General features: G+C 42.4%; 1 protein-coding gene across 1 annotated transcript in view; it reads right to left on the reverse strand.

Moving 5' to 3' along the window:
• The window catches only part of fstl4 (follistatin-like 4), a gene marked incomplete at both ends in the record, with an annotated part of 288,121 nt that overhangs the window by 80,638 nt on the left and 191,032 nt on the right, over window positions 1-16,451 (reverse strand). The window contains 2 exons of the mRNA XM_080435198.1: window positions 4,084-4,204; window positions 11,009-11,202. Coding sequence (XP_080291324.1) covers window positions 4,084-4,204; window positions 11,009-11,202 — 315 coding nt within the window. The remainder of the gene's footprint in view (window positions 1-4,083; window positions 4,205-11,008; window positions 11,203-16,451) is intronic.

Raw genomic sequence — 16,451 nt, forward strand, 5'->3', positions numbered from 1 at the left:
TCCACTCTCACCACACTATGATACGTGTTCATTCACATGACATACAGAGACGTATCAGATCACTGTTCAGAATGTTGCACCGTTTCACCCCCGCACAGCTTATTACTGGTCGCCTGTGTGCGTTTCAGGTGGTCCAGTTCATTCTGTTGCTATCAGCTAAATGACTGAAGTGCAGATGATGCAGACCCTTCACTGTTCTAGTCAGGGCTATCACGATGACAACATTTAAGTTGACGATTAATTGTCATACAAATAATTGCGATTAACGATTTAGTTGTGTTTAGTTGTGTTTATGTCGTTGAAACTACTGTACTTGCATTTTTATAATCAAAAATGTATTTTTGATCATGGAAACGATTTTGACAATCATGACGATTATGCAAAAGTATTCTCAAACTATTGCGATTAGACGATTATGTGATAATTGTGACAGGCCTAATTCCAGTCTCGCCAGACGATCAGTGATCCCCGACTACCGATATATCTGGGGACTTCCATATGCAAGGTATTGCTAGAATGGTGGCGAGTACAGCTGCTAACAAATCTACAGTATATGCCCACTACACTGGAAGCCCAAATAAGATTTATTTCGGGACAAAAAACATTTGATTCAATTCTGATTTCTAAAGATGTGTCTCAGTCTGGAAACACTGAAGCTTGATTTATACTTCATCATATGCGTTTGTGTCACTCACTGAAAATAGCCGATCTACAAGCTGTGCAAGTGTGTTGCATCGCGATGCGTTGTGTGAGCCAGTGGTTCTCAAAAGCCAGGGGTACTTGGGGGGGTGGGGGGGTTTGCAGGTGGGGGGGGGGGGGGGCTGCAGGCAGGGGGGGGGGTTGCAGGCGGTCCTCAGCATAGTTAATATAGCATCACAATCATTTTAACCACTTTAACCATGTACCTTGGCTATTCAAAAATAGCAGATTAACAAGCTCTCTGTGGCACGCTATGAGCTTGTAGATCTGCTATAAATAAATAAAACACATATCTTTGCTTCTGGGGGTCCCTGGCACAAAATACTTTTAGATGGGGGTCCGCGGCCAAATACATATAATTTTTGGGGGTCCTTGACATGAAAAAGTTTAAGAACCACCAACGCGAAAACAACGTGAAAGATCATAATATTTGCAGTATATGAACAAAGCCTTGGAGACTGACTTGTGAGTCTAGTTACATTCTTGCAGTGGAGTAAAATTGAGCTGATTATTTTTCATTGAATATTGATCATAACATGCAGGAGGACAGTACAGTAGCTACAGAGAGAAAGGGGCTGTTTAAGCAGAACCTGTTTAACAGTCTGTGGGGGGAGAGGTGCCAAGACTGTGTTAGGACGATGAGAGAAAAATAACAACATAAAGCAACACGCTGAGCTGGTAAAAGCTTGAATAAGGCAACAAAAATCAATATGAACACAATCATCCAGGGAGCATTCTTGAGACAAATTCCACACTATTAGATTTGTGTTCAAAGAAGGGAATGAAATTGGACAGCGGCAGAATGGAGCTGTGCAGAGTGAGCTACTTGTCAAGGTCTATACATTAAATAAGGCAAAGAGAACGAAAAAAACAAAACAGAAACAATCAGATTTCCCTTCACGCAGAAGGGAGTGTGGGGACAACACTAGATGATAAAAGGTCTTTTTCTTTTAGATAGGTCCTTGGCAAGTTGTGTGTCAACGTCAACACATGTCAACTGAACAAGGGGCTTTGGATCGCTTGCTTCTAGGGACGGGACGATATGAAAATTTCATGTCACGATTATTGTGAGCAAAATAATAGCGATTTACGATATTATCGCGATAATCAAAATATGCTTAAAACAACTCTTAAAATGTCACTTTTGTTAACCACTCACCCCAGCATCCATAGTCTGGGGTGGAACATTTGCCAAAAATAGCAGATCTACAAGCTCACAACGCATCGCAACGCAACACCTTGTGAGATCGGCTATTTTTGACAAAGAGAGTTAGAGAGTGAAAAAAAGACTGTATCAAGTACGTTCTTTACAGGTGCGTTTTACCAATTCTAGAGGGTTTAAGTGGTACTGAATATGCAGCTCGGCAAAGGTGAATTGATCCCAGTGTATGACGGAGGACAATTTCACGATACATTTTAGTCTCTGCAATAGGATTATTGTGAGCGATAATAATAACGATTATCGTCCCATCCCTACTTGCGTCCCCCAGAAGCTTTTATACCTGTTGCTACTATACCGTTACCGTATGTATATACCGTGTCTGTTACTATATCTGCTTTAACTACCTCATTCCATTGCCATTTCTTCTAACCTGTTTTCCTTGTTTTCTTTCTATCTCTATTCTTTTCCCCTTTGAATGTGATGGGATTTTTTTTGTCTTTTGTTTTTTTTACAACTGTACTCTTGTGATGCGACAATAAAGAAGTTGAGTTGGGGTGATAATATGCCAGGTGTAGGTGTTTTAAGGTACACTGCAAAATCCTGACTTACGTGTCCATTGTACATGCTCAGAGTTAATTAAACAGTCAGGAATTTGCACGCAGAACAGAGTGAGACGTCGGACTTGTGCAGCGTCCTGCTGCAGCACCATTTTGCATTCCGGTCCTAAGTGTTTTCCCATATTGTCGATTTCCACTCCACCAAACACACCTGCGCTTCCTGGCTTCACAGCCTCCCTGATCACTCACTGAGGGAGGGAACGGCCGACACACACACACACACACACACACACACACACACACACACTCCCGCATGATTGTGTTTATCAAGAACACCAGATGTGCCACTCAGAACGACTAACCCCCCCCCCCCCCCCCCCCTCCTCCTCTCTGTGGATTCTTTTCCGTAGACCAACAGTTAACCTTGAGCGTTGTGTGATCAATAGCTTGTTTTATTAGTCCCGATCCACTCTTTCACATGCGTGTCAGACATAAAACACCTTGACAAACTCTCACAGGCCAGGCCTGTAGGTAGATAAATGCCACGCAACGGCCATTCACGGGCCATCTGGCAACGTGAAGGGAGAGTAACTGAATAATGGCACGAATGGCTCCCACTAAAACCAGTCATTAGGACGCTAAACGACTGGTGGGGCTTAATGGACTCGAACAGGCTGAATGTGAGCCCTCAAAATGGCCGCCTGCCACTACTAACGGCATGATGTATTGGTTTTATCAGCTATGGTCTCAGCCAGTCGCCATTTTGCATGTCAGATATAACTCATGCAGTGGCAGAAATAGGAGAAATAAGAAAGGTGTATAAATACAGCTGTACATGTGTGTGTGGGCGAAGGTTAGCCTGAGAATGGGAGACAAATGTAGTTACAGGTTGCTATGCCATCTGATGGCCACAGCAACCTGGTAAAGAAAAGAAAAGAAGCCCATGCTGGCAGCCATGCGATTATGGGTCTTAATAAGGCAGGAAACGCAGGTGTTCTTTGCTGCCTCTAAGCCTAAAGCCCACAGGCCATTAGAGCTTTCTCAGAAGCTATAGCCTAATCATGGCTGGCTACGGGCACACAGGTTAGCAGGTATGCCATGGTATTACCAGTTTAGCTATAGCTTATCCACTACTATCATGGTCCTGACGGCCACACGGAAAAGGGTGGACATGACAGACATGGCAGGGAGAAAGGAGGTGTTTAGGTATAGTGGAATAAAAGCTAATCTATTTTTGGCGCACAACCATTTTGACGCTTGATAACAAGGTTGCGTTTTTGAAAAAAAGTTTCATGTTGTGGACACCGTTCCACTTTGTAGCATATGACTGGTCCCCCAATCAGAAAAAATATGAAAGCCCTTGCATGTAGCATATGATACGTACTGAATGTAACCCATGGCAAATAACTAATATTGTTGAAACTGTCCGTTCTGGAGTGCAAATTAAAACAAACAGTGTTTACATTTTATGTTCAAATGGTCATGTTCTACAGTACATGAGCGGAACAGTATATGAGGTACAACTCTGCGTAAAAGATGCAAACATGGACCTTTATGTTAACAGAGAAGGTGCAAATGTGCATATTGTCCAAGTTGTCAGTGACATGGTACGACCACATAGCGGAGAGAGTGCAAAAGAAGGAGGAAGAGAGGATGAAGACTCACGGAATGCGGTGTAGAACTCGTGCACGGTGAGGTGTCCGTCGTTGTTGTAGTCATCGTATCGCAGCAGGTCCTGCATGGTGCACTCCAGAAGACTGTCCTCCAAGTGCTCCTTCATGGACATCTGGACACACACACACACACACACACACACACACACACACACACACACGCGTACAAATGAATACGAGTTATTTTAATTTTGAAACAAACCAACAAAGCCCACCCATTCTGTATAAATCTGACCTTTTTAGAAGGAGAGGACGTTTTCGTAACAGTTTGTAGGAGTGACATTACTGTATCTTGTAGATCTGCTACAGTCTTTTTCTTTTTGTAACCATTTTCGTGAAAAAATAGAAAACAGAAGGTGTTTCCCATGTTTGGGAACCCCTATATATATATAGCATGTGGCTGTTCCTGAGAGACTGACTCTGCTGAGTCTCATATGACGTGTGACATTTTCCATTAATGCGATGTAATGCAATGCAATGCGAGTAGCGGACACCAATTTGGAATTCCTGGATCTCCGCCCTCCATTCCCTCCTATCCAGCATCAGCAACTAGATGGGTGAAATGACGTATTGCACGACTACTTCATAGTACTCAGTGCAGTACTCATTGTACCCATAGTACTTGGAGGCGAGTCTAGGATGTCAGTACAGAATGCAGCTGCGACGCACCAAATTGGGAGAGTTCTGGGATCTCCATATGTACAGTAGGGTATATATATCTGTCCAGACAGACAGACAACTTCAACTTTATGGAGTAGATAGAATCCAATTATTATGTAAAAAAAAAAAAAAATCTATGTTATACTATATCTGTGCTAATTCATCAGTTTCAAACCTGAAAATACAGCCCTGTTCTTGGACATTCTACTTAATATTCTCTACTTCTAAATTTTTTTCTTTTCTGTTGTTTCTCTACATAGCTGCACTTTGGGTGTCATGATAGATAAAGGGACACGACAACCTTCATCTCTTTTGTCTCTGTGACAAAATATGCTCCATGATATCAGGCTGAAATGTCCTTGATGCCTTTAAGGGCATTTATGAATAAAGATGGACATCCCCAAAATGCAGTCCTCTATGATGACATTTAAGAGTGTCTTTCTTTTTTTTCCACATCCTTTGATCTTTAAAGCATGATTGCGCTAAAGAGGATGAATGTCTTTCCTAATGATTTCCAGGCAACGTGTCAACATTAATAATTGTGTGACGGGATCAAAATCTTCAGTCAGACGTCTGAGATATTGCAGACACACCAGAGACGGGTGTTTTATTATGTATTGCATATCTGATCCCGAAAGTAAGCTACAGTTAGACATTTGACTCCAGTTAGAACATTCAGGTGACAATAGATCAAATACCATTCGTATTTGAAATGAGAAAATATGTAGTATGTCCAGTACAACATTTTGATGCAGGAGGCATTTTGTATCGCTTTTGTATTACATTTCACAGAGGCTGAGTATCGTTTCACTTGTTTCTGATGTAACATGACTTCATTCCTAGACCTTTCTTGCATCATTATCATCATTTAAATGCAGGGAGTGAGCCGTCTCATTTCAAACTACTTTTATTTGTTTAACCCATTGAGACCTGAAGCCGATTCTACATGTCTCCTAAATTTCAACAGTTTTCTGAAAAACCTATGTTTCTATATCAGTGGCGCTCAATCTTTTTCATGTCAAGGACCCCCAAAATTATGTTTTTGGCCGCGGACCCCCATCAAAATATTTTGTTCCAGGGACCCCCAGAAGCAAAGATTTGAGTTAAAAATGTTCGCTTTAAAAATATATATATTCAGAAGATTTGCACACATTTTCACGATTTTTCAAAAAATAGCCTAAAGTGTAAAATAATGCTTTTTAGCTCAAATCTAAAAATGACACAGTTCCAGGTCTTAATGGGTTAAAGACCTTAGCAGCAAGTGACACTGCACAGGCAACAAGTGCAATTGTTTCAACTATTTGGCAATGTTTAGAATTTGCTCTGAGAAAAAGGTTTGGCTCATTACATGGCTAGAGGTCTTGTTAAGGTGACTTTTAAGCTTGCAGTTACCTTTCTCATTCTACAGCAGCAACGCTGCTGTTTTGTTATGTTTAGTATGATTTGTTTGTTTGATTGATTGAATATTTTATTAGGCAGAAATGTAAAAACAGCACAAGTACAGTTAAAACACTTCGGACGTCTAAAAGGTCCGTCCAAAGTCCTTGCGGTCTTGTTTCCATTGAGGTCCTTGGTATTCAATTCATAAACATATAAAGTAGCACCAAACAGTTCAATATCATCACATTGTCCATTTAGTTTAGCTAATAAACCTTTTCATCTGCGATATACTGGGCACTTTGGGGGCTCATCAGATAGTTTATTTTCTGAATTGGTTATGTGTTCAATTTCCTTAGACTTGTTTCTGTGTTTTTTGTTATACTTGTCACAACATGATCCTTCTGGTTTGTTTTTTTCCTTCTCAGTAACTTGGCTCACGCTAGCATACTCGAGAATACTGAAGAATGATAGATAATTACAGGCAGATAGGGTTAAAGTGCTTTACAGTAGGTAGAAGGAACTGGGCACTTGGTAAGTATTGTTTTCATACACATCTCTTGTTTAGATTTGTGGTGCTGTGCTTTGTCTTTTGGTTAATTTCACAAACACTTGTAAACTATAACAGAATTTCAGGACCATACCTCAAACATGTTACTTCAGTTTTCCTATTAAACTCACCTAACCCTCTTCCTTCCTTTTTGCTCTCGCATTCTGTGCCCCTCCCTCCCAACCTCCTGTTTCTTCTATTCTCTACTCTTCTTTCATCTTTATACAGGGCCCTGAGTGGATTCATCATGCTCACTAGCTACGGTGTGTTCCCTACGAAGCTTGCCCAAAACAGAAAAAGCAAATCGAAGACCTCAGCAATCAAGTCTCACACACATTTCATTTGTTCAGTTTCATTTTCCGTTTTGTTTTTCCTCAATAAATCACAGTTAAACACATCTTGATTGGTGGTGTGGTCTTTGCTAGTGAATGATAAGCAGGCAATATAGTAAATGACTGCTCTAGCTCTCATATGTTTTCTTGGGCTTTGTTCGCAATTACTTTGCATTGAGTGAATGTACGTGAGTGTTTTCCTTTTGGAGTGAGTAAGGCAGAATTCAGGGTTTATTGATTCCTTAACTGAATGTTTGTACTTGTAAACGGTATCTGATAAACTGATACAGTACATGGTCGGCCATAGCTGAATCGGTACAGAGGCCGTCTGGGAATCAAAAGGTCCCCCGGCTTGCCCAGACTATGTGTCGAACACTTACTCCCTAACTGCTCCCAACTTTTTCTGTGAGTTGTAGCTACACAAGAATGCTAATAATGGAACTTTATGTCACATGGGCGGAACACATCAGAAACGTGAATCTCTACAGAGGCCTCCTGCGGGTCACGGCCTGGCTGGGCACTGTGTCAGGCACCCGGAACTGGTGGCAAGCAAACATACACTGTGGGAGCCAACCCAGCTAGGTGGGGAAAGAGGTGTGCCACACGGAGGTATGACGCAGACGGAGATCGAACCTCGACCTCTCAGTCTCAGGACGGACACTCTACCCACAATGCCAGTGAGCTGGTCTCTTACAGAGGTCCCTTGCATAACTTTTAAAATATGAGTCGGGCAGGCTAAAGTTTTTCAATTAGTGGGGTCCTTGACAGGGAAATGTTTGGGAACTACTGGAATAAAGAACAGGTGGGAGGCTCTGTTGAAACTGACGGTGAAGAGCAGTTACACAGAGCAGGAGGAAGGTGATCGGGATGAGAAGCACACACTCCAGCTGGGGATCAAGTTACACGGTTGAAAGAATTGGAATTAAATATTCAGTTGGAGAAAAGGGAAAGGTAAGAAAACAAGTAAGACAGTTTGAGTTTGAACGTGAGAGGTTGAGGTGGGCACATGAGAGGAAACTCAGATAGACAGATTTGGCTATACACAGGCCGAGTTTGTAGTCATTCAGATCGCAAAATACCCTCTAGGGACACATGGACGGACGGACGGAAATGCACATATTTATAAAAGGATAGCTGCTGTAGGAATTCTGTGGCCGGTGGAATATTGGACATTATTGTTGTAGTGTTTGTGATCTGCACACTAAAGCTTACAGGACTCCCAGTCAAGGCCTTATTGATTAACGTTTCAACAAAAAAGTCTTATTCAGATGATTTTGTTTTACATTCCTCAATAACCCTAGCTCAAAGCACTGTCTATGATACAGTTAAAGCGGCTATCTTGCACGCTTATGAGTCGGTGCCGTATGCTTAGAAGCAGCGATTCTGAAGCTACAGTATGAGAGGGTAGAAAAGCAGTCTTATGTGGATTTTGCCAGAGAGAATGTGGATTATATTCAAAAGGTGTACTTCTCAGAAAGTACAGAAACTGTCAGCGACAGTTGATTCTGTTGAGAGGAGTTTAAAAAACTGTGCGCCAGAGGTTGTTTCCATCTATTTGAGTGAACAGAGGGTAACCAAAGTGGAAGAGGCTTCTGTGCTTGTTGAATAATATGTGTGCTGGCTCATACAGTTGCTTTCAATGACGAGACCAAAACTCTACTCCAAGTCGCTCTTCTCGAAATCTTACAATTTACAAGTTCTGTCCCTTCAGCTTCATCTAGTCTAACTTCTAGCTCAGCGATTCCCTAACTATTGGCCAGGGCCCACTGGCTGTGAGGATATTGCAAGTGGGCCCCCAATCAATTGGCAAAACAGTAAGATTGTAATGATGATATAACATTAATATAAAAAAGTTCTTTAAAAAAAAAAAAAAATAGTAACTTTTTTTTAATGAATAAAATGTAAATTTGTCTCATCTGTATGGTAGAGTATGTTATAACAATATAACTTATACAATTGGGGTGGTTGAGACACTTAGATCGTGTCAAAGGTCAAGTCTCACCTACTGTAGGATCTGACAACAAAAAAAAAGGGTTTTGGGTTTAAGGTCCCTCTTCTGGTAAGATTTTTGCCTGTTTATTTTAGTTAATTACAAAGCATACTTATGCTGGTCCAATAAAACTAATATGAAAGGACGGCAGAGCCCGCACACCGTTTTCAAGGCAAAGGATTGACTTTATTATTGCGACAACGTTTCGATCTCACAGGATATTCATCAGGTCAGACCTCATGCACCTGAGCATGGTTCACACCTTGGGGGCGGCTGTAGCTTATAGTGGGTACAGAGGACTTCTGGTAATCAGAAGGTCACAGACAAGAAATAATTTAAAACCGGTGCAAGGTAAAGAAAAAATATATAATTCAGTAGGCTACAAGAGTATCCGCACACAGTTTTTAATGCTCCCAAATTTTGACCTGTGTGGTCTTCGTCATGTACCTGACTAAGACCATTAGCTCTATTTTAAGTACTGTACTTAAGTACACTTTTGAGGTATTTTTTTACTTTACTGGAGTATTTCCAATTTGCAATATGTTTACTTCTACTCCACTACATCTCAGAGGCAAATATTGTACTTGCACTCCACTATAATTATTTGAAAACTTTATTTACTAGTTCTTACCTTGTGGATTTTGATTATTATTACGAACCCACTTGAGACCTATATACTTTGGCAATTATAAAATAGCCGATCTACAAGCTCGCTTCGTGACGCGTTGTGAGCTTGTAGATCTGCTATTTTCAAAGGATTTTATACATTAGAAAACTTGCAAAATGGGACCTTTTGCATAAGGAGTACTTTTACTTGTGGTACTTTAAGTATATTTTGATACTAATACTTTTGTACTTTTACTCAAGTACATTTTGAATACCAGACTTTTACTTTTAACAGAGTATTTCTTCATTGCAGTATTGATACTTTTGAGTACTTTTTCCACCACAAGTAACTAAGTAAGTAAGTAAGTAAATAGCCTTGGGAACCAGCGGTTCCCAAAACGTTGTATACTTTCTAATTAATGAGCAGTTTGGAAGCAGCAAGTATCAGTGTGTGGATAATCCATTCCTCTCTGGCATCATGATCATGGCATGGGTTCGTCTAATTAACACCCGGTTCTGATGCCCATTTCTTGATACCAGATGATGCCCTCCATAATCCAATTCCCACACCGCGTGGCCATGGCCGTGGCACACAGCATACGTGGCACACAGCAGACTGTACTCCCTCACATCAGTTTGTGGAGACAAAATGTGCCAGATGGGGGTTTGTTTGTGTGTTTTAGGACAATGGGTAACACTTTCTATGAAGCCCATGTCTATAATGCATTAGAAACATGATTATAATGCTTTATATAATCTGATTAGAACACTGTACAATTATAGTTATAAGAACTCATGACTACTCATATTGCTTCATAACAATAACCTCAACAATAAAGCATTTTATAATGAAGTATTATAATACTTGACCTTTCACGTTTTATGTATATTTTATATATACTTTTTTCCACTTTGCTTTGTGAGTTTGTGGCTATTTTTGCCAGTTTAAGAATTTGCCAGGAATTTGTCAAAAGTTGCCAGGTTGAAAGTGGTTAAAATAAGTTCCTGATTGGAACACTGTGGCTTTTACTGTGATATGCATGGCAGTGGTTCTCAAACATTTTCATGTCAAGGACCCCAAATTGATATGTATTTAGCAATGGAACCCCATTTGAAAATATTTTAGCCTACAAGCTCACAACACGTCACATCACGACAAGTTGTGAGCTTGTAGATCGGCTATTTTCGATTAGAGCACGTGTCAAGTCTGACATCACTGCCGCTAGAGGGCACTATCCCCCTGGTGTTATTTTTTCTCTTGAAAATCCCAAAGGGGAATCTTAGATCACGTCATATAAGAACTGTGTTCCAGAAATAAAGCAACTGGAAAAGTACTAATTTATCCCCGGACGGACCCCACTTCGAGAACCACTTGATCTACGGATCCACGATGGGAGCCCACCTGTGCCAGCTCGTCTGCGCCCAGCCGCCCGTCACCGTCACCGTCCAGGTACTTGAACATGGTGTCCACCAGCGCCCTCTTCTGTTCCATGTCCCTCTGGCGGCTGTGCTGCTCGCCGGTGTGCAGAGCCGCGGGCTGCATGTCCAGCAGCGTGCTCTTCAGCCTGTTGTACTCTGACATGGTGCATGCGTCACCTGGGAACAGACAACACACACACATTTGAATGCTTCATTTGAATCCACCAATAATGGTACTGAACAGTTTTCAGTACTTTGACTTCTACTCCACTACATCTCAGAGGCAAATGTTGTGCTTTTACTCCACTACAAGTATTTGAAAACTTTGGTTACTTTGCACATATAAATCATTACATTATAAAACATACATTAACCACTTCAGTCCTGTTTTATACCTATGCTATTTTCAAACATTTAGTACTTTTACTTTTAGTACTTTAAGTACATTTTGATACCAATACTTTTGTACTTTTACTCAAGTAAATTTAGAAGCCCGTACTCTTACTTGTAACAGAGTACATCTACATTGCAGTATCGACAATTTTACTTAAGTAAAACATTTGAGTACTTTTTCCACCTCTGCCAATAACTATTCTCAGAGAGATCTTACATATCTTGAAGAAACCCTAGGTCGATGTTTTAGTTTGTTATCCTGCAGGGTAAAAACATGGCGCACATGTTGTGAATAACTTAAGTCCTCGTTAACTCCGTAGCTGCATCCTAGGTCTTTGAATTAAATCCTTGTTTCCCTCATTTGCAGGAGTCATCGTCATGTTGGCTTGTGGTGCACATTTCTGTCAAAATACATTTTTTGCCATGGACATACACATGAGCGGACAATAATATGACCGGAAACACATTAGGGCTATAATAGCCTTGAATTACCTTTACAGGTCTGTAACTCTGAGAGTGCATTTGTGCACTCTCAGAGTAATGGGGGTCCTTGAAAATAAAAACTTAGAGAACCACAGTCCTAGAGGACTACTAATGGACCATACATAGTGTCATAGTAAATCAGTGTCAAACATATTCTGATCAAAATGATCAAAAACTAAAATTTACCACGGACAACGCCAAGTCTTGCCACGTACACATTTGTCCGTGTAAGGACACATTGATGAGCTTGTAGATCTGCTACATGTACATCCTACATTACATGAGTTGGTAGAACCTTTCTGGCAGCTCTAGCTATGGGGTCAACAACAGGGTAATGTCCAGCAGAATAAATGCCCTTATATGCAACTCAGGTATGCCAGGTAACACCTGTGCAACACAGATGGTGATCTGAATCAAGGTGACTAACACATTGTGGTTGATGGTCGTCCGCGTGCCATCAAGCCAGGTTGTACTTGTCTAGTAACACCTGTAATCTGACCGCAAAGTGAAGGCTGTTCTCGCCAGCAGCATGTGATACATGGAATGTGACACAGAATTACCAGCAAACTCTCCGCTGGATTGAAACCATGTACGGTGTCAAGCCTTCCAATGGTCTTCCTCCACAAAGGCTAAATAGTCTCAAGTTACATCAGATGTATCACAGCTCACCGCCTACACATAATTACACAATAAACAATTATGCTGTAACCTGTGGGCTGGAGCTGAAAATCGGTTTTCATTATGTTGCTCCAGAGAGAGAGAGAGAGAGAGAGAGAGAGAGAGAGAGAGAGAGAGAGAGAGAGAGAGAGAGAGAGAGAGAGAGACAGAGAGAGACAGAGAGAGACAGAGACAGAGACAGAGACAGAGACAGAGACAGAGAGACAGCATGAGTGAGTTTGTTTCACAGTACTAAGCTACACCAGTGAAATGTTTTATTTTGTGTGTGTGTGTGTGTTTACATAATTTGTCTGACGGTATTTCAGCACATGGGGGTGGTCCAATTAATTATGAGTAATCCTCAAACCCCCGTGAAAACAACAAGGTAAACATTCTCACTTAGACCCTCTGAAGCCCCTTGTCCTATTCTGCCCGGCTATGGGATTACGGCTAGTGTGCAGTCCCTTAATTTGAGGCCTCTTATTGCCGGTCCCTCCGCACATACTCATCAGTGTGTGTGTGTTTGTGTGTGTTGGGGGGGGGGGGGGGTGCGAGATAATCAAGGGCAGTGTGGAGTGTTTATTCTCTCACACTTACAACGGGCAATTATGCAAATCATATTGCCCACATGCTGTGAGGGAACTTCATATGAATGGAGAGCTATGCAAAACGCAGGAAGGCGGCGCGCGAGAGAGCGAGAGGAAAAGGCAACCGAGAGAAAGAAAAAAGAGAGGGAGTGTGAGATCACCTCACTTCCCCTCCTTCCCTGCATGTCTCCTTCTCCGTAATTTATATCCCGTCACGACGCCGTCGTGAGCCGGAAATAGCCGAACTTCAAGCTCATGTCGTGTCGTGGACGTGACATGTTACAAGCTTGTAGATCGCCTATTTCCGGCAGATTCTCGCACATACCCCCCCCCCACCGTCGTCTCCCAGGCGACCCCCTGCGGAATTCCACCTGGCAATGAGAAAGGTACAGGGGGCTGACAGGAGGTGGCAGCAGGGGGGGGGCAGCGAGAGCAATGTGCACGTTCGCGGTAGGGTGACGAGTGAACAAAATATGAAAAGTGCAGCGACATGAATAAGTCATTAGGAAGACGTCCCTCCGATCACAGCGGAGCGCCAGCACGCCCCACCCCCCAACCCCAAACCCCAACCCCCTGGTGTGAGGAGTGGGGCGTAGATCTCCTTGCCTAATCTCCTCTGACACTCCAGCATCTATCAAAGCTAATGAACGGAGGGGAAAAAAGGGAAAGGGAAGGGGGGGTGGGTGAACTTCTTGGATAGGGGCGTAAAAGTGCAGCAACCCACCCGCAAGTCCTCCCCATGTGGTCCTGAACTCATAGAGGCAGTGAGCGAGATAGGGAGCGAGATCTAAATCTTCGTTGCTGCAGGGACCTCGACAAGGATTGAGTTTTTCGTTTTATTTGTACTGTATGTTACAATGTTTTTTGGGGGAGAGGAACGCATTCCTTTGCATGCAAATGCACATCAACATGGATGCACACACGTAAACACACATACAACTAATAGCTAAAATAGCCGATTGCTCAAAAGCGAGAGTGTGAGCTTGCAGATGGTTTAAGAGATTAATACTGCTATACTATCCATAATCTGAGCCAGGGATCAGAGGCGTTAGTATTTTCATGTTTTGGCGTTGGGTAATGGTATGCATCAAAAGACCGTTGACAGGGTTTGCTTGGCAGCAGAGGTCAACGGTTGTTGTCATGACAAGCAAGTAACTGAAAGGTTACAACTTAGTCACAACTCTGCTGCTAGACTGTCAACAAAAAACAGAAAAGAGAGAACACATCGCTCCAGTCTTAGCTAAACTACACGAGCTGTGTCTTCCGCGGTCCAATTTAAAGTCTCTCTACTATAAAGCTCTCAACGGGTTCGGGCTGACCTACATCACAGACTCCCTGTTGTATTATGTTCCTTTACGAGCCCTTAGATCCTCTTCTACAGGCTTACTAGATATGCAGACCCCTAAAAAACACTGGACATGCAGCTTTCTTCAATTATGCTCCAAAATGATGGAACACCTCACCTGAAGAGATCTGTTGTTGTAAAAGCTTTAAATGACACTTAAAACATATCTTTTGAACCTAGACTTTCTATAGCACCATTTCTGCACAAACGTGTAGAGATCCACGAGGCGCATACGTACTGTACTGTACTGCGTTGGTTCTCAAAGTGGGGTTCGGGGACCTCCAGGGGTCCTTGGGGGAGTTCCAGGGGGTCCCCAGCTAAATGATGGATAGTTATAGGAACCAAATGGACCCTGGGTCTGTAACTCTCAGAGTTAAATTAACATTGATTTTACAATATAAATTGGGGTCCCAGAGATAGAACTGCCATTAAATGGGGGTTCGTAGCCTAATGCATGTCAAAGTGGGGGTCCTTGAAATTAAAATGGTTGAGAATCACTGCTAGAGCCGTAAAAATCTTCTCATATGGGGGCTTGGCATATCTTTTCAAATGGGGGTCCGCGGGCTAATAAGTGTCAATTTGGGGGTCCTTAACATGAGAAAGTTTGAGAACCACTGCTGTACTGCACTGTACTGTACTGTACTGTACTGTACTGTACTGTACTGTACTGTACTGTACTGTACTGTACTGTACTGTACTGTACTGTATGCTTATGTACTCAGTCATACCCTTGCACACACTGTATCTACAGACACCTGAGCACAGTTGTGCCCACTCACGTCACGCATGCACACACAGCGTAATAGACGCTTTTCTATTTGCTGACAGCTATCATGTCAAGGTCTCGCCTAAATCCCCTTTCAATGTTATTCCTGTGAGGAGAACGAAGCGTGAGATGACTCAGACACGAGGGATCATCCACCTATGCTGTCACTGTTGTCCTCTGTTCTTTAAGGATCGTCAACATTAACACAGAACATGAGGGATCATCACCTATACTGTCACTGTTGTCCCCTGTTTTTTTTAAAGGATGACAACATTAACACAGAACATGAGGGATCGTCACCTACTGTCACTGTTGGTCCCCTGTTTAAGGACATCAACGTTAACACAGACATGAGGGATCATCACCTACTGTCACTGCTGTTCCCTTCTCTTTAAAGATGACAACATTAACACATGTATTCATATTGATTACACACTCGTCATGTTTGGGGAGAGCTCCAGCTCACTCTGTCCCCCTGTAGCATATAGAAAAAATATACATGAGGAATAAAAATAAATGAATAAAGTGATAACCAGCGTTGCAAAAAAGTGAGACCAATACTGTACCGTACCGCAACATACTTGACTGCTCAAAACTTTACCATAATACTTTGTAAAGGTGTGTAGCTCTTGTAGCTCTCCCAAGTTTTGCATGCCACCATCTCCCACCTCAACAACAACATAGAAGGGGCTATGCTATGTATGTTGATTACAGTTCAGCCTTAAACAATATAGGCCCCGCCAATCTAGCTGTCAAACTAGCCGACATGGGATTGAACCCTGCTGGTCAGGTTGGGCAGTCACAGCTCAACCACCTTCACCCTAAGTCCCGAAGCCCCATAGGGTTACATGCTGAGTCCTCTGTTGTATTCCCTGTGCACCCACAACTGTGTGGTCAGAAACAGCTCCAATACCATTGCAAGGTTGCTGGAGACACAGAGGTGGTGGGCCCGATCTCAAAACAATGATGAGAGTGCCTATCTGGAGGAGCTGGCAGACCTGTTGCAGTGGTGCCAGGAAAACAGCCTCTTCTTGAACATCTGTAGACAATGATAGAGGTCCTACACCGCCCTCATGATCAACAGGACAGCAGTGGAGAGGTTTGAGAGCTTCAAATACCTTCATGTGCACATCACAGAGGACTTGAAAGGGAAAATGCACAAAGAGACTGTAGCAAAGAAGGCTAGACAACGCCT

Source organism: Gymnoscopelus braueri, assembly GCF_963280865.1.
Source record: "Gymnoscopelus braueri genome assembly, chromosome: 8".
Taxonomy (NCBI): domain Eukaryota; kingdom Metazoa; phylum Chordata; class Actinopteri; order Myctophiformes; family Myctophidae; genus Gymnoscopelus; species Gymnoscopelus braueri.